Here is a 19115-nt window from a genome sequence, read left to right on the forward strand (position 1 = left end):
TGTAACTGCTCATGGCTTTATGATACATTATGAAACCAGGATACAATTCCTGACCAGACAGGAAGGGTTTCCCGCTGCAGAGCTTCCAGTACACGTGCATGAAGCTGCATTATTACCTGCACACTTTGCAGTAAGAAAACTTGCAACTAGAAACAAATACCCAGTGTATATAGTTACTGTCACCATTGTTAATAAGCTGGCGTCTCACATAAAGCAATTACCATCTCAGACAATTAATAAAAAGAGAGAACAAGTTAATAAAGCACTAAAATAAACTTCCTTTGGAGAAGCAAGTGGGAGAAAAGCCACAAGTTTTTTCTCTTAAGAGTTCAGCACAAAACCAGCAAATACTCAGTGCAGCTCCAGCAAGGGCCAGAGATAGAGACTGCTCAGCAGCCACAATGGAATTTCCCAGGAGCTCATTTGTAGCCCATCTGTATGGTAACGTGCTGTAAAATAAGCCTTCCTTACGAGAATGGAAGGCACGGGAGATAGCAGAGCGCATGCCCTGAAAGACTTGCTCTGGCCACATGAACCTTCACAAGTCAGTTACTCGGCTATGAAAAGTCTCCATTTCCACTACATCAATCATTCCCCAACACAATTTTCAAGGGCTGTCTGTCAAACCACTTAACAAGGGCTAAATGAAGGTTTGAAAGGCCACTTCTATGGTGGAATAATACCAGTTGAGCAGCACTTCCAGCCCCCCAGCATAGCGAGCCTGCTTTCTCCCAGCCACATGAGGTATTCTGGTGCTGACAGCCACCAGGAACTCTGTGACTTATTCAGCTTTCTGCTGCCTCTTTGCCTCTTACAAAAAATCCAGTGAGTTCCTAAGGACTCCAGTGCTAAACATCACCAGTGCAATTCAGTGAAAGTTATCTTCCAGAAAAGAGATGTTAAAATAGAAGGGGTAATTATTAACCTGACCACATCCCCTTTTCAAAAGATTTGGATATCTCCTCCAGAACACTGACAACATCATAGAACACTTAAAAAGAAATCCATGTATTTCTGAATGCTGGGAGAGACTGCTCAGAAGCAGGATTGCCAGCCACACTGCAGTAAGAGGTACTATCAAACACTCCCAGCACTTCCTTCTCAGAGTAACAGCCCTCAATTTATATAACCTTCAATTCAGAATCATAAAGAAATGTTAAACTGGAGCTAAGGATCTTCTAAGGAGAACATTATGAAAACAGCCGCCTATGTCTTTCACCCAATTAACATCCCAACATATGCCACGTTACATTGTCTGGCTTGGATCATAGTGATAAAGAAGTAAAATGGCTGTGAAAGCATTTTGATTAAATATTTAGAAAGCAGAGCTGTGACAACGTTGCAATGTGTTTGGATCAGTGAAGAGATGAGTGCATTGCTCTGCTAGCAAAGCAACAGCTACAGAGAAAGGGAAGCATGTCCAGGCAGAGCATTTCCACGGGTCAACCTCAGCATCGTCACCACTGAGTGTCCTCCATCCTCACCTCCCCCCGTGGGACACGGAGAAGCCAGAACCCAGGGCTGCTGATGCCACCTAGGGGCTCACTCCCTGCCTGCACTTCTCTATACCCCGTGGATAATTGAACTGCACGCCCTAAGGGCAAGTTAAGCAATGTTACAGGCCACACTAGGAATCCCTCCAGTCCTTCAGTGTTGGAGCGTTGTGGGGTGGTTGAACCTACCCTAGAAAACAGGCTTTGCAGAGGTGTCTACTCAAAAAAACAGAAATAATTGAGGACTTGACCCCATTTTGACTTCAAACATATTTATAAGTTAGTACTATCTACTCTGAAAACAATTAATCTAATCTCTGTATCTCTACACAGCAAAATTACATTAACAAAGTTCTGAGTCCTCTAAACATGAATTTACCCAGCTGCCTTGTACTGCTTATCCCAGTCCCAGCTAAATACCTGAAGCGAACAAAGGACCAAGGCCATGGAAAACCAGACTGTGGCAGTGTAACAGTGAAACCAAAGCCCACGCAGGCATCTTTAGATGCCACTCTGAGTGCAGCACAATCCATGGAAAGCAACAGGCTTTTACTCAGCTCACTTCATTTTGCCTTTCTGCAGAGTGCCTTTCCATCAGATTGTGCAAAGTGCCCAGCCAGAGGTGAGCTGGGTTTCCTTGAGCTGGATCTGTTTGCTGATCCAACAGAAAATCTATCATTTCATTAATGCAGACCAGCTGCCCCCTGAATCAATGAACCAATTGGTAACAGCTCATCCCACAAGTCCATGATCCAATGGAAGGCAGAAATGCAAAGCTGCAGGATCAGTCATTTCAACAGGACAGCACCAGTAGTGACAAACTCACCCAAAGCACTCATTTAAACTACCTGAACTAGCTCCAGCACAAGCAAAACATTTAACACAAGACAAACCTGTATTCAAATGCAAATTGCTCTTACTCCAGATACCAAGTACAGGGACTGTAATCGTGTCACAAAAATAGCCAGTGTTCTGTCCACTGAAGATGAATGGAAGTATCCAGCTCATGCCCCCAGAAAGTAAATGCAAAAAGCATCCAGCAATTTGTGAACTCTCCAGCCCAATCCAAGGCAAACCACTCTTCTTCCGCAAAATAAGGAAGCAAGAGAAACGGCAAACTGATAAAACAGGGGAACAAGGCTGCGCTGCAACCAACTGATCTTCCCTGTGACCTAATCTACACCCTTCCACTTGCTGAAGTGAGTAAGCATGGCTGGTTTTAAATTAGACACAAAAAGCAGCAACACTGACTACAGAGCTGAAAAAAAGTACGCCTCAGCATTTTCAGTTACTGCAGTTCAGTTAAAATTGGACAGAACTCACGTCCTCAACACTTGTTACTAAAATAAAGCAAGAAAAATGTTTCATAGAGAATTACTGGTTATTTAATCCCTTCACCATTCTGCAACTATGACGACTTTATGAGTAGTAAATAACACCAAGCACACAAACAGCTGAACAAAGAAGGAAGATAGAACTGCTAACAAAATGCCCAATCTCAAATACAGCCCAATGTAATGAGCTGCAAATTAAGAACTGCTAAGAAATACTGAGCTGGGAGACATCATACCTGGGTCTGAAATGTAAGCCCACCAATATCTCTTTTTGCTTTCTGCAGAAATCTAACTGTATGCAAATGCCAAAACTATATATTAACTGGGAAATTCTATAATTGACTGGGAAAATCTTGCAACAACACTGGGTGCCCTATTCCAGTACAGAACAGTCACCTGCAGTTCCTGTTGTTGTTTCAGTTTCTATCTGTGAGTGCGTGTATTATTTGTCATTATTTAAAGACAAACTTCTGCTACAAGTTACTCGAATGAACTCTTAGAGGAGACGAAGAAAATCGTTTTTCACATCTCTCATCTGTTTTCTTTAGTGCTGGACTGAATTAAAATCAGTGTCTGCTCCTACATTGAGGCAGGACACTACTCCAAGGATTCAATGCCCTCTGTACATAATATGGGACAATAACGTGACTTTAGAGGAGCTGTGCCCTGTAATAGCAATCTGTATGAGGCACTGCACGGTATTCCAAGATCAGCCTGCAAGGACTGACTGCCTAGAAAGGCAAAACACAGAAAGCACACTGTGATCTCAATCAAACTACACAAGAAAAGACTGCTCAAACAGGCATTCAGTGCAACATGTGTTCTGCTAAAAGCAAGATGGTTCGTGGCTAAGTGGCAAGTTGGCTATCATGATGGTTTGCATAGCTCACAAGGAAACTGCTTTTAAAACTACAAAACAGACAAGCTGTTGCTGCTTCCGGATTCAGTCTATAGATAGCAGTAAGATCTGCTATAGCATTTTCACATAACGTCAGCAGAAGCCTAATCCAGTTATGACATTATTACTCAAGATCAATTTTTTTTAAGGGGTCTCATCTGGAGATGCTAGAACGCATGAGATGTCTCTCAAGCCTTTCTCCCACATGGTTCTATGAGAAGACACCTAGTGAAACTAAAGGGTGACATTCCTCAGCAATGCTTAAAAACAACAGAATATAGGAAATGCCCACAGCACACAGGTGCACAAATGCTCTCTGTATTGTTAACTTTATAAAGCTCCCATGCCTGCAGAGGCACCACGACATGGGAGCAGAGTGGAGCACCATGCTGTGCAGCACAGGACACGCAGGATGTACGCCTGTCTCTGGGCATTCTCCTCCACAAACTATGGCTACCAATGCCTGACAGCAAAGTGCCATGCTATACACACTCACAAGAAAAAGGCTTACATTTAATACACCGAAACATACAGATGCATATAGGGCTAGGATTAGTGAACACAGTTACACAAAGCTCAGACAACTCAATATAAAAGCCTCCAGTGTTAGCAGCACTCTCAGAACAGCTTCCTATACTTCCAGACTGCAAACACACATTTTTCTGTGCTGGCACAGGTGCCAGGACAAGTGTTTTTCTTGTTTATTTCTCATGGTTACTTTAAACATTTCCACAACCCGTAGCTACTCTAGTCACTTTTTGTTAATAAGCAGGTATGTTGCTGGCTGCACCTCCTCATTAATTTGGTACCTGGGAAGGTACCCGTTCAGCAGTGCCATACTCAAGCTGTCCTATGGTACTACCCTGAGAAAGCCCACAGACAACCCAATGCTCTGGTGCCCCCACTCCAAAACCAGTAAGGTCAATAACTGCAGGGCTCCCATGCCTGTTTCGAAGGAGGCCTGCCTCAGTGCCTCAGGACACAGCCAGCCTTCACACCACCACTGCTGCTGCTGCCTGGGGCCTGGAACATGCCCAAATGCAGAGCAGCATTGCCAGGGTTGGCCAGCCCACCACAGACACGCACCAGGAGAAAGTATTGCCCACTCACCTCTGCTTACCAGCTTCCAAACAGTGCAGGCACAGAAACTGCCCGGTAGCCACAAAGGAAGTCTCAAGTAGTCAGAAGTCTCCTGCCTACCTCTGATGCAAGTTCACAGAACACCAAAGGGTTACATCCCATATGTTTCCCATCCTCTGTTTCTTGGGGGGAAAAAAAAATCCTATTATTTAACTCCAAATCTAAGACCTTCAGAAGAGTTACAAATACATGCTGCTCTGCATCTCAAGGGTTTGGTTCACAAAGTTTGAGTTCTCTTAGCCTGCAGCCCAAGTGAACTTTAGTTTACTTGCAGACTCAAGAGCTTGTCTAAACCTGTAAGGTGTGTTTGATTAAAATTAAAGCTGCACAAAATTTAATTAAGCCATGTAAGTTCATACCTGCATGCATCTATTTCAGTTTGTACCTACAAAACTCAGTTTGAGCAGCTGCACTTGCTCATAGTTGGTAGCTAAACTGTGTCAAATGAGCACACCAGACGAGCCTGCAGTGCACAAGCAGCTGTTCCAAGGCAGGCACACATCCACCAGGTCTGAGCAGCTCCACAGCAAACACAGCAGCCAGCTCCAGTGGCACTGCCACAGAATCCCTCACTCGACTCACCTGCAGTCCATGCACTGCCTTCACTGCCAGCCTTCTCCTGCAACTGTCATCAATGAACAAGCAAGTCTTTCAGATTCTCTCCTCCACTAACACCTCTAACTTCTGAATGAGTATTATTGACAGTAGGTGTCTCACCAGTACTTAACATCCCATGCTGGGGCTCTACGCTGCTCCCCAGAAGAGATGACACACAGTTGCAGCTCTGCAGGCAGACTGCACAGCACTTGGCTCTGCCACACCATCCTGCTCCTGTGAGTGACCTCAGATGGATACAACAGCATAAAACTCTGCTGCTTACTTCTCCAGTAACTTCCCTGCTTTGCCAGCACAGAGTTTCCCATAACCACTTTGATATCTATTTTCCAAGTTCTCATTCTGTTAGTTTTCTTCTAAAAACAAAGCAGAAGGCACACGACCTGCACTTGTATGAAGTACTTACTGAAACCACAACCTGCAGGTCAGACAGGTAGAACATTTGCATGGATTCACTGTTCACAAAGTGCCCATTCTAAATATCCCACAGATACACAAAGTTATACCACGACTTACCTAAACAAAATTTCAGAAAAACAGCATTGATTTTCTGAATTTCTCAAAAAAAAAAAATCAAACCACCAGAAAATTAAGAGCATGCAGACAGAAAGCAAATTACTAAAGCAGTACTACCTGAGATAATGGCACTGTAAAAATTCACCTGCAGGCTGCAGCATGCAACTGGCTAACACCTGTCAGCATCTGATCACCTGCTGAACTGCACTTGTCACACAGGTGTTCCCATGAGCTCCTGTCTGACGGATCTCTCCAGAAAGAGAGACGCTGCCATCAGTACTGCAGAATTGGCTGCTCTGGATTATCATTCCTGTGAACCACAAGTAAACATGTGTAAACATGTTTGAACATGTGTAAACATGCCAGCAGGAGAGCAGATGTCTGCATTAAAGGAATGAAAATGTATTTTCCTCATTATTAGCACAATTTGCAAGGTGAAATATGCTCCAAAAGTAATGCCTTCTGTTTATTTCCATGAAAATTACAAAAGATACAAAGAGCACAATACGCGTTTGTTAGAGCAAATTCCCAGCTACAAAACACTCTTTTTCAACACCATTAGCTATGCATTTTCACCAGCAATGACCAGCCTGCATGCCACACTTATAAAAGTCTGCCCCAGCAGAGGTGACCCACTGTCACTGTCATCACTGCTGAAACGCATCGCCCGCTGCTCACATTCACTGGTTGGTCTCCACCAACACTCAGCAAACATCAATAAATGTCCATGGGTGCCATTTTTTTCTGCAAGGAAGAATTTCAATTCCACCCCTTTGCCTCCTCCATGCTCCCACACCAGACACCATTCTGTCAGACTGCTCCTCTGCTGCCATCTGTTGCACAACAACAGCATGTATTGGAATGTCGGTGGGAGGGTTCTACCTTTACTGCCACACATGATCTACCTCTTGACTTTGTGGGTCAACATAATAAAACAGGAAGCATTATCTTCTGTGCTGCTCTTGTATATGCTGCTTTTCTACTCCTTTACTGAGTAGCTGAACTAATCAAGCCAAACTCTTCTGAGATTGATGAATTTAGGAAGGAGTGTGTCTTCCAGAAGAACACAACGTACTTGAGCTATGTCCTGCTCCTATGTTGAGCCAAATTTGACACAAAACTATTGGTATTTGAAGTACTCGCTAACTAAGAACTTCTCTGAAGAAAAATCACTGTAAAGTGGCAAAAAAAACACAGTAAATACAAACTTCTGGAGCTACTGGTAGGTAACACCCAAGCAAGCATGGATGTCTTTATGCATTGTCAGAAACAGGGCTTCTGCACACTCAAGCAGTTGAGTCTTTATGTTTACTTTCACTACATGTTTCACCAACTTCAACAAGGAGCAGAACCACAGTGGCACAGGAACCTCGTGTTCCCAACCCCTCCAACAGAAGCAAGCTTCGAGCATGAAAAAGATGCAGCCATGGGGACACGTGCAAGGAAAGCTAAGTAAGGACAGCTTAACCTCCTTGGAGCTAACAGACAAACAAAAATGTTTTTTCATTTTTATTCTCAATGGTGTTGACAATTTTTTTGGCCTTTATTAACCAGGAAAAAATGGCTAAAATATAGGTTATCATATCTTCAGGGTCAAAATTTAGTATTTTTTGCATAAGAAAACAACAATTTACAATATTTTTACCTGAAATTTCACAGACTTTTTGCCCAATGTAACATAAAAATCAACATTTCCAAATTAATGTAAAAGTTTTTTTCTTATGTCTTCAGTACATTTAGTAATTTGGGTTTTTTTTTCATTTGACCTAATAAGTTAACTCTAGTTGCTGCATTCAATTAATGGTTTCTGTTCAAAATATCCCTTTTCACATTTTTAGAACCATACATAATAATCTCACTTCACTCATCCATTGAATGATTTCCTCTCAGATTCCAATTCATTTCTCAGCTTTTGATAAGTTAATCATTGAACTATACTGCTGGAGTCAGGCACAGTAAATGTCACTGTGCAGCATACTCCTGGAGCCAAAAGCTGGCTCAGTTCTTCAGCATGCCGTGGTTCCAGGTGTGCAACTAGTCATTACTGTCGGCAAGCAATCTGTCTTTTAACTTATGTATTTAGTTTACATGGCCACCAATAGCAACACAGCTTTTTTATTTAAAACGCACGTACCAAACCAAAGAAAACAAGCAAACTTTTAATGTATCCTTTAAAAAAGAAGCATTGTACCTCCTCTGAGCTTGGATAAAAAGTTCCTACGCCACAGTCTTCGACTCTTGCAAGAGTTTCAGTAGAATGTTTGGCCTTTGTTTCAGACAGCCTCATCATAGTAGAAAGGGCTGCCGGTTTTATGTAAGGTAAGAGGAGTCACAGGCATCTAATCTGCAGCTACAGACAACAAGCCAGCCCCAGGATCACAGAGTGGTTGCTTATCTTTCAAAGAGAAACACTGCTGGAAGTATGAAATACCCGAACCCAAACTGCGTGGGAGACTGTAGCTGCAGGCAGATGCTGCCACGTCTGTACCAACACGGGCTGCTCCAGCAAGGTACCTGACCCATTACAGGGCTGCCGCTAACGGTACAGCACAGACTGCGAGAGGCACCGAGGCCTGCGCGCTCTGCCAGGGGAACGACGGCCTGCACACTGCCAGGGCGGATGGAGAAACAGCGCTGTGATATCCCTCATGTGGAAACCTCAAGTGCCAACTTCAGACAGGCTCCACACACCGCAATGGGCTGAGCTTGCAGCAGTCATCCCGCATCACTGTGCCCTCCTCCCAAGGCTTAAAAATCATCCAAGCCAGTTCACAGACTTTTCTCCACATAATAAACAACAAAAACAACGCGTGCCTCTGGAGGAGGAGGCTGTCACTATTTTTCAGAACAGGACTTAAAATTCCACCCCTAAAAACATGAAACTAAATAAACGATACAATTTTTCAACTTCTAGATTTTCAAGTAGTTGCAACTTCAGGCACTGAATAGCTAGGATTTGAGTTTGTTCTTTAATGTATAAACATTTCTGGAGAACAGAGAAAACAAGAAGTAACACAGATTATTCAAAGTATTTTCAGGTGTCTTCCAAACAGAGGCAAGAAGCAGCTGAGGAAAATACAGGAAAAGAAAGCTGCTGGTCCTACAACCTAGCACACCTCAGTCACAAGCTAATTTGTTTGCCTTCGAGATGCTCTTCCAGGCAACTTCGTATAGAGTTCCAATACTTTGCCCGTATTGCTGACAGCTTGAAAAAATTCTCTTCTTCATAGGCAACCAAAATAATGATCTGTAATTCCTCCCGTCTGGTACAATCCAACTTTTCCGATGGCACGAGTCCCAACAACCTTTTAATGGCATTTAGGAATTTTTGATGAAGAAATATGGACTGCCTCCATACCTCTGAGTCTATCCATCAAAGAAAAGAGCCATAAATTACAGACTTTGACATTTAACCCAAACTTCGTCTAAGGAAATGAGGGAAGATGCCTCTATAAGTGAGTTCTCCCCAAAAACTTGATTCTCTTCCCAGATTTGAGGTACCTGGCAATGACAAAGCAATACCACCCACACTCAGCTTCAGAGAAATGCTGTGCAGGAGCTGCCATTTTGAAGCAGTACAGGTATGCCTCCAGAAACGTGTGTCCTCAGACACAGCTCTCATTTCCACAACAGATACACATCTCGTCATGTACTATGTTTATAGGCTGCCAGTAGAAAAAGCAACTCCTGCAGCAGCAGCAACATTCCAGGGCAAGATAAAAACATGACGAGATGCCACCTTTTTAATCCCTTGACAGCATCCACCATGTCCATTTCCTCCTACCCAGAGGCCAAGCAGCAGGCCGTTGCTCACCATGCCAGCAAAGCCCCAAGCTCACACCACAGTGGGACTTCGTGGGCACACAGCAGCTCAGCATGGAGAAGTGAGGCAGCCCTGGGCCCAACAAGCTGGGCACTGCTCTGGACTGTAGCTCCTAGGCTGAGTTAAACTAAAACCAAAATAAAACTCTCTCTACCTTGAGCTATACAAAAATACCAATAAGCATTAAGTGATTAAACTATTTTGTTTAATGGGACAATTAAAGTGACAGACACGCTCCCCAGGAAAGCTCATGTTAACGTATCTACAGTCCATTTTAAGCACTTCTACAGCAGCCAGAAAACCCAGCAGCTGCAAACGATGCACACTCACATATTAGAAGGTAGTAGCATGAAATACAAAACTATATACATTTATATAAAAGGAAGAACTAGCTTACATTTCATCTCTTTCTTTTCTAAGCAAGAAGTTCTTCAGGTAGATTTTAAACATAATCTCAGCTATTAGGGATTGTTTAATTTTCTAAGTGATTTTTCCAACTGATGACAAAAGGAGAGCTTTGCATGCCTGCCGCCACCTCTCTCAGTCCCCTCTGTCTGACTTCTCTCAGTCACTACCATGGACCATTCTCATCAACCCTGACCGCAACAAAACAGAGCCTCCCTGCCCTTGCACTGATATAATGTCACTGCACTGACCGCAAGCAATTAAAAACAAGCAACAGGAAAAACAGTCATGAAGATTTGAATGTTTTTCCACTGTCTGAATGATTAAATATGCAAAAACAGAAAACACTTGGCAGCTTACCGAAAGCCAGTTGATGGCACAGCAGCTGATAACAAGCATCCTACTTGATGACAGATAATCCTTTTTCCATTAAATCAAGAAAGCATCAGAGCTGGAATACTGGCTAACTCCACTGAAAACAAAACAAAACCTCAAAATTCCCATCAATCTGAGGGAACACAACAAAACATTCCAACAATTTTAGAATTTTTAGATGCATTTTAAAAATACATCTATTCTCACAGGCATGGAAGAACCAATTAGTGCTGGCTTTCTGCTATTTCTGGATGACAGATTGTTGTATTTTTATCTGTTTAATTTACCTTCTAAATCATCCAACAATAACTTTTTTCAAATACACAGTCCAGCACTCTACCAGACTGCTCTAGAGGCAAGTTAGAGAGCTACAGCCATCTCCCTGACTTTGCAACTTAAAAAATAAGGGGTTTCTTATTTATATATGAAGCTTTGTAATATTAGACATTAGAAAGGTTTGAACCAAAAATCCAAATTTGGATCCTGATCTGAATTTTGCAGCCCTGGCCCTTCTCCAAATACTTCTGTCAAGTGAAGTAACAAGAGAAGGCAAATGGGAGCTGTATAAAAACATTAAGCTCAACCCCTGCTCTCAACCACACGTGCACACCCCAACAATACCATCCCAAGTCCCAGTTATTTTAAAGTTTAATTGTGCTTCAGTATAAATTTGAACACCCAAACCTGACCAATACTATCATCTTAACCACTTACAGAATACTTGTATTTTGGGGATTTTTTCCCCAGCATCCAGAAAATTTTAGGAGGTGGTTTTAAGTGTTCTTCTCAGATAGAGATGCGGATTCCTACTTGTCAATGGTATACGCACTCGTGGAAACTAAACAGAATTGCTCCAAACCACACACAGCCCAGCTACAGGGGCCTGAGGTGACAACCCCACCACTCAGTGCTGACTAAGAGATCATCAGAGATGCCATCCTGAACCACAATGTCACACTGTCTGACTGGCTTCAACGAGGAGAACTCCAGTGCAGCAAAGTGGAATGCAGCATTTACGAAACAAGGAACTGTGTACATACTATGCTGCGAAGCAATTTAATGCACTTCTATGCATTCTAAATGAAAAGCAGTAGAAGTCAGCTGAGTATTTTATCAATTGAATACTGTTTTTCTCCAAACATACTTCATTTGATCCTGTTGTTTCAAGAAACAAAGAAAAACAAAACCCACAAACGAGAGTGAGAAATCCACTCTTCCTAAGAGCAGATTTACACAGATCTTCTTTCTGCAAAGCTATCCACCCGACTTGGAACCAGGATATTCAATAAAAGCTCAGCTCCATTCTCAAAGTTTATATAAAGGTCAGCATTCATTTTATTCAGGTTCATTTTCTAACCTTGTAAAAATGCCTGCAGACCAAATTGGCTCCCACACCTGCTGACCCAGAAACTCCACCACCACCGTGCCCACACAGGAAAGTTGCTTCTCCTCACACACTGAGCTGGCATTGCTCCAGCAGGCCGTGCAGGAAGGCCTTCCAGATAGCAAGGGGTGCATGTGAGCACCTGCTCTTTCAAGGCTCTTCAGTGAGGAGTTCTTCCAGGGCAGCTCCCCCCACGTAGGATGGTTTCCTCAATACGGGAATGTACAGTGAGAGATAAAAGATGTGCCTAGATCTGCTCAAGGGAACAACTCATGGACAGGATGGAGCAGCCATGCTCTAGGAAAAGAAAAAGTGGCAAACAGGGAAGGATTTATTTTGCTCAATTCAAGAGATCCACACCACAGATGGTTATATCCTGGCACTGTTTAGAATTTGCTTACTGCCAAAGAGAGACAGGCACGTAAGACTATCAGACAAATGGTTTCATGGCAATACCTTCCCCTGGAGATGACTCTCACCTTAGAAGTGCATTTTCCCCTACAACTGCAACACGCAAGCTACCCTGGCCACTGCATGCAGAACAGATGGAGTCAAATGAAACCAACTCCACTTTCTGTCTCTATGTATTTGAGGAAGCAGAGTGTGAAGGAGAATGACATGCTGCTAAATGCCTTACCCACAGAAGGCCAGCCCCCCCAAAATCACTGAAATATGGTCCACACATGAACTTTTTCCTATGCATTTGACTGCTTATATACTATGTTGAGAAATACACTCAGAACAGGCAAGCATTACAATCATCTGCAGACTGCAGAACCACAGAGCCAGGGAACAGTGGGTAAGCAATATTTATGGTTTTAAAGCACCTCTTAGCCGAGAAGCTCAAAGTACTTCTTTAAAGGGGGTAAATATACTTCTAACATTACTTGGGCTTATTGAATTAAATGTAGCCTGTACGTCTTGTCAACAGTCTTGAGCTCTTCTTCACAGTCATTAGTAATCTCCTATTAATTATTTTTTAATACAAATTACAAAAACTTCATTGCCCACCTCCAGTGATGAAAACCACCTCCAGGAAGGAGGGGTTGGTCGTTGGTGCACTTTAGGCTGGAGGCACAGAACAACTAAAAAGAGCCTGGAATCAGTTATGGCAGCTGAAATTCTCCACTCAATTTCAGCAGACAGTTTAACAAAAAATAGAGGTTTTTTATTTTTAGTTTTTGCTGTTATTTCCTGCCCTCCTGTCTCAAGCTACAGAAAATCGTAAGAGTAAATGCAGCTGGATTGGTCTACTGATGAATCCAACCTGACTCAAATACACCACCTTTTAAAAAAGTACTTACAAGGTGTTACAGGAATTTCAAGCACAGAAGAAAACTACTGAAAAGGTGTTTGCACCTGCGTTTGCTAAGAACCTGGAACACAAACCCCTCAGCCTCTCTCCTTATTGTCAGTCGCTTTATTAAAAATATTAAGACTGTCAATCATGCTTTTCTACTCATCTAACCATATAAATAAGCAGCAATTCCTATTATGAAAAATCTCAATAGCATTTCCTAAATTGTGGAGTATTTCCTCTGCCAATAGTCAAGTGACAACCTACCCCTGGTGACAACGACCAACGAGGAGTGAGAGATGCACTTGCAATAGCCCGAATGATGCAAGAAAGACAAAGACACGACAAAGAACTGAGCTTTCCAAAGAAAATATGGTATTGCAATCAGCTAATCTGGTCTTCTAGTGCAACGCGAAAAGCCCAGAACTCACAAGAGCACAATCCACCTCCCCATCCTACTTCAGTGTGAGGCAAACCAGGCCTAGGACACACGGAAATTTGGCACTATATGGCCCAGCTCATGAGGCTTTTGCATTATAACTTCTAGCTAGAAAAGTGATTTGAGGACACAAGTTATAAATCTGAAGCCTACACCCACGTCCAGTTCAAAGGACTGCAAAAGTAATGCTCTGTGTTTGCTATCCTGTGCTGCCCAGCCCTCAGCACAGCTTACAGATGATATACTGGGGGGAGGGGAAGAGAAATTAATCTTGGGCAGAATTACTACGCTCCAATCACAACAGATGCCTATAGGACAAAAAGAGCTGAGATCCAGGCTAGGTGAAAGAAGCTGCGACCAACCCATGCACAGATGCAAGTACCAGATTACCACTTACAGCAGTAAACAAGACCTCATTTAAGAACCACCACCACTCATTCACCACAGTGAAGAAAAAAACAAACCCCTTCATTTCTCCAATGTGTGTAGCTACGGACTGGACTTTAAATTAATGCAGTAAGCAAAAGGGTGAAATTGCCTAAAGCTGTTGTTTTGGCTTTTTTTTCCTCCTCCCAGCAGGCACAGAGAACCTCAGCCAACACCTCTCTTCCCCAGTGGTCTCCATACCTCAGTCCTTGTGCCACATTCTGCTGCATACATACGTTACTGGCTGCCTTTGGCTACAGATATTCTTTGCTAACTTCATGTTCATCCTCTGCCAGCGTACATCTGGATACAGAAATACCATCAAACAAACATCACATGTTTGTAAATACAGTCCCCTCACCCAAGAAAATAACTGAAGCCCCATTAGTCTATATGCTCAGACAGCTGAGTGGGGAGGTTTCCCGCCTCAGGCTCTAACGTCTGGACAAAAAACTATTAATAAATATAAACGCTTTAATGAATCTAAAGGGGAATAAACAAGGCAGATCAGGGTCCAGTGTTCAGCAGAGGAAGACAAGGGCAATTCACCAACCTGCCCCAACTAACATTAATCAGCCGTCTGGGCTCTGCAAAGACGTATTCTTCTGTCTAGACTCCTAATCCGTCAATGGGAAAAGACATCTAATATTATTTCTGTCTTTTCATCGACACCGTAAGAACACGTCTGACTGTCTGAACAAGTCACTCACATAATGTGAAACAAAATCAGACATGACTCTGTTGGATGTGCTCGTGTGGGGCAGCTAGGAAAAGCACAGCCAGACAGCGCTGAACTTCATTTCAGTTTGGCTGCAGTAATTAATTGGCTGCAGTAACTAATCGGCTGCAGCTACCTGCCGTACCTGGCCTGCTCTACGTACGCGGTGTTGGAATGGGGAGAAACACTTCCCAGTCTGTTTTTAAGCACAGCTAAGAAAACCTCTCTCCCCCTCCCCAGACTGGTCACTTAATATAGTAACAAAAACAAAGCAGAACCCAGACTGGACTCCTAGCAAGCACACTGTCAAGTCTTCACTACATATGCTGATGGTGCCTTTCATTTTAACCAGAAGGACTTCGCCTATTGTTTGGTTTTAAGGGACTTTGCACGTTCACAATTACTCGAGCTACTCTTGTCAAACTACATTTTAATTTAATAAACAGAACAAATTAAGCACGAGTTGAAATGCTGAACAGCTCATTGTCCCCTTGAGGCCCACATCACATACTATATTTATATTTGTCTGTGCGGTGGAAGGACAAGCACAGACTTGTTTGTGATCTTCAAGTCCAGCACTTCAGTAGCTGCTATATTCTGCTACGCTATTTTCCTCGTCAACACTTTCTGAACACTAAAAATCTTTTTGAAAAAGAAATTAAAAACAAATGAAAACAACTAAAAATATCCATCCACTGTGTGCAAGTGCGTAGGAGAAAAGAGGAAAAAAAACAGAAAACAATACAGAAGGGTGCTTATCTAGGTGTGCTAAATCCTTAAGGAAGGAAATGAGGACTTGGACATGCCAACTGGTCAGCACACACAGCTGGCAGGGCAGGGAGACACGGGAGGAAGAGGAGGAAAAGCAGAAAAGAGGAAGCTCTCTTCTGCACGTTGCACCCAGCTATGTTAGCAACAGAGCACTGCCATTTTCACAAGCCTCCCGCACTCGTACTGCTTGCTCCTCAACAGCACACGGCAGCTACTGACCAGGACAACAGGCTCCAGACTGCAGTGCAGAAAGGGCGGCTTTCTGCTCTGAGTGCAGCATGCACGATGCCCTGGCACTGCTCAAACAACTGCAGCCACACTGAGGCACGAACTCACACAGGACTTGAGCTCCAAATGAAGGCTGTTTGACAGTAATACAAAAACAGGTAAACACATGGAAATCCTAGAAGTCATGAAGGATGTGAAAACATTTAGGAAAAATAAAAAAAAAAGGTTTTATTACAGAAATGACCTGATGTTAAATACTGCATTTCTGCACACAAACCACTGCACACAACGGAGCCGATGCTGTCTGGAAGAGGCAGAGAAGTGCCAATATGGTGCAAGGCTGCCAGGTAGCCAGGGAGGAAAGGTCACCATCCTGCAGGGAACGCCAGAGAAGCACCCAGGAGACGGGCTGCGAGGTGCTGGCACAGCCTGCTGGCACCAGGCGCCCAGCAAGACCCTCACGCAGTGCTCTGCATTCCTTTGTGCCCAACGCAGGCAGGCTATTCACTGAGTGTACCTGAATGCAAGCAGCAATCTGCATTTAAAACGCTAACGTATACTCTCTTGTTTCTTGAAAAGAAAACCTAGAATAAAAGGGGACGTTTTGCTAAGTAGCCATTTTGTCTTCAACTTGGACATGATACCTAATCTGAATGCAACATAAACATGCTCCTGAGGCTCGCCTCCGAACAGCACATTCATGGAGAGAGAAGAAAATCCAGAAAGGATGTCACAAAACAGCTTAATAAATTAGGACACCGTGAAGATGCAATGATCCAAACAGACAGCAAATTCTGCAGTTTGGAGCTCTTCTCTAGGTCACGTTGTAGAACAAAAACAACCACCAAAACAAAAGGTAGCAAGTGCTGGTTAAGGACAATGAATTATTATTTACCATTACAACTCTAAGAAAAACAGCCAAACAAAAGATTTCAATTTCACTATGCATCCAGACGTAGGGTATGTGTATGTATACAAATACAGCAAAATCGCTCACACACAAAAAAGATATTTGGACTTGCCTTCTTCGACAGCCACACCAATTCAGAACAAAAAGCTAAACACGGTATGAAGCAATGTAGTGGATCAATGTATTTTAGTAGGATGAATCCATGTACAGAAACACATATAAGAGAAAGAATTACCTAGGAAGAGTAAACTATATTTCCCATTCTCCACTTCCTGGCCCTACATCACTCCCTTCAACCAGAAACGGCCTTTAAAAACGTAAATTCTGCAGGTGGTACCTCCTGCAGCTGGGGGGTGGGGAGGGCACGCCAAAATACTTTATTCGCACAGCAAGCAGAACTCAATTCATCACACCCCCCCAGACACACGGAATTCAGTATAATGTTGTTTTGCTATAAATTATATAAAAAGGAGGGAAAAAAAAGCAACACGGATTCCTGGATAGATACTTGCAAACCATCACAAGTTTGAGCCAGAGCTGCATTCGCACGCCTGCCCAGGAACTGTGGGGAGGCTGCGAAACGCACCTGTGTGCAGCGTTCCGGGCTCCTTCATCGCCGTGCTGGGGGCTGCTCTCACCAGGAAGCAGCGGCAGCCCGCGGCGCACGCCGTCCGCTTACAAAGCCTCCAGCAGGTGAGAGGAGACCCGGCAGGTTAAACGGCGCCGCAGCGCAATTGCCATCACCGCGGGACACAAACGCGCTGACCGAGCCCCGTTACTCCGGGAAGACAAGGCGCCCGGCTCGCACCGCCGCGGCCCGGCACACCTGCGCGTACCGCGCGCGCTCCCGACGGCGCCGTGCCCGCGCGCCCCGGGGCGCCGCTCAGCAGGGTGGGCCCGGCGGCTCCGCGCGCCCCGGCACAAAGGGGCCGCGCCCCCCCCGCTGCTGCCGCCGCCCGCCCGGCCCGCGGCCCGGCCCTTACCAGATGGAGCTACGGATCTTGTGCCGCAGCGCGCTGGCCTCGCCGCCCTGCAGCCCCGGCACCAGGGCCGGCAGGGCCCCGGCGGGCGCGGGGGTGCCGGTGAGCCGCCGCGGCGGCTGCCCCTCCGCCTGCTGCTCCTCGGCCATGGGGGCGCGGCGGCGGCGCGGGGACGCGGAGCGGGCTGGCCGCACTAGGCCTCTGCCGCAGCCCTCGAGTGAGTCGCCTTCCCTCGCCGCCCGGGGGACATCACGGGCGGGGAGCCGCGCCGCGCCCCGCCGCTACGCCGCAGGATGGCGAGCCCGGCCCTCGGCACGGCGCATGGCGGCCCAGTCCTCCTCCGCCGCCCCGGCGCAGGGTCGCTCCGCCGTCGTCCCGCTTCGCAGCACCTGGCCTGGCCCGGCCCGCCCCGCGCCGCCGCCGCTCCTCGCCCCGCGGCCGCCGTGCCCGCCCGGGCGCCCAGTGCGCAGGCTCGGCGCTGCCCGAGCAGGCGGGCCGCCCCGCCGGGAGGGGGCTGGGGCCGGGGCCGGGCCGGGGCGGGGGCGCGGCCGCGGCGGCGGAGGGACGGGAGCGGCTTCCCCCTGCGGTGGCCCTGGGCCGGCCTCGGGCGGACTGCGTGTGCGTACACCGATGCGCGGCTGTGCGGAGCCGGGCGTGAGAGGCACGGGCAGCGCCGAGCGCGGAGCCGTCGCTGCGGACACGTGAGCCCCTCCCGCGGCGCGCGGCATTACATCAGCCGCCCGCCCCGCACCTCTCGCCCTCCGGGTGCTGCGCACAGCCGCCCATCCTCCCGCACCTGGCGGTGTTTGTAAACAGCGCACGGAAACGCCGTTAACGCGCACGTAGCCCTCACTGCTTCCCTAAGAAGCCGTCGCCGAAGCGGAGGGGCCGCCCTTCGCCCCGGCCTGCTCGCCTCCCGCAGCTCCCGCGAACACCAGAAGCCGGTCCGCTGCTCCTCTGTTCCCAATTCCTCCAATTCCAGTAGCATTCGAGCAGGAACTCGCCATTTTCCATCTGATTTATACCAGCACCAAACAGTCACCTCCCAAATGGCCCTAGATGTGCCTCTCTCTCCTTCCCCCAATGTTCTCACGCAACACGAGCCCCGAAAGCAGCAGTCTTTCATCTTTAGCGGTGCCAACCCCATCCCTGTGCCCTCCTGCAGCCCAGGGCACCCAGCCCGGTCTCCCCGGTCAGTGCTGAACTGGGTGCAGTGGGACCCCTCTTAGCCTGGGCAGAGGGACGGGCGCCTCAGCACCTTCTCACACTGTACCTGAGGATAAGCAGGGTGCCTTCCTGGCCTGCCTGAAAATGTGGGCCTTACATACTACTGATAAAGTAAATACACACGGTGTTGCTAAAT

At 45.9% G+C, this 19115-nt stretch overlaps 1 protein-coding gene across 1 annotated transcript in view; it reads right to left on the reverse strand.

Moving 5' to 3' along the window:
- The window catches only part of RFX7 (regulatory factor X7), a 51316-nt gene extending 33155 nt beyond the window's left edge, over positions 1 to 18161 (reverse strand). The window contains exon 1 of the mRNA XM_048956484.1: positions 17756 to 18161. Coding sequence (XP_048812441.1) covers positions 17756 to 17901 — 146 coding nt within the window. The 5' untranslated portion in view covers positions 17902 to 18161. The remainder of the gene's footprint in view (positions 1 to 17755) is intronic.
- Between the last annotated feature and the right edge of the window lie 954 nt (positions 18162 to 19115).

This window comes from Lagopus muta, chromosome 10 (assembly GCF_023343835.1).
Source record: "Lagopus muta isolate bLagMut1 chromosome 10, bLagMut1 primary, whole genome shotgun sequence".
Lineage (NCBI taxonomy): Eukaryota > Metazoa > Chordata > Aves > Galliformes > Phasianidae > Lagopus > Lagopus muta.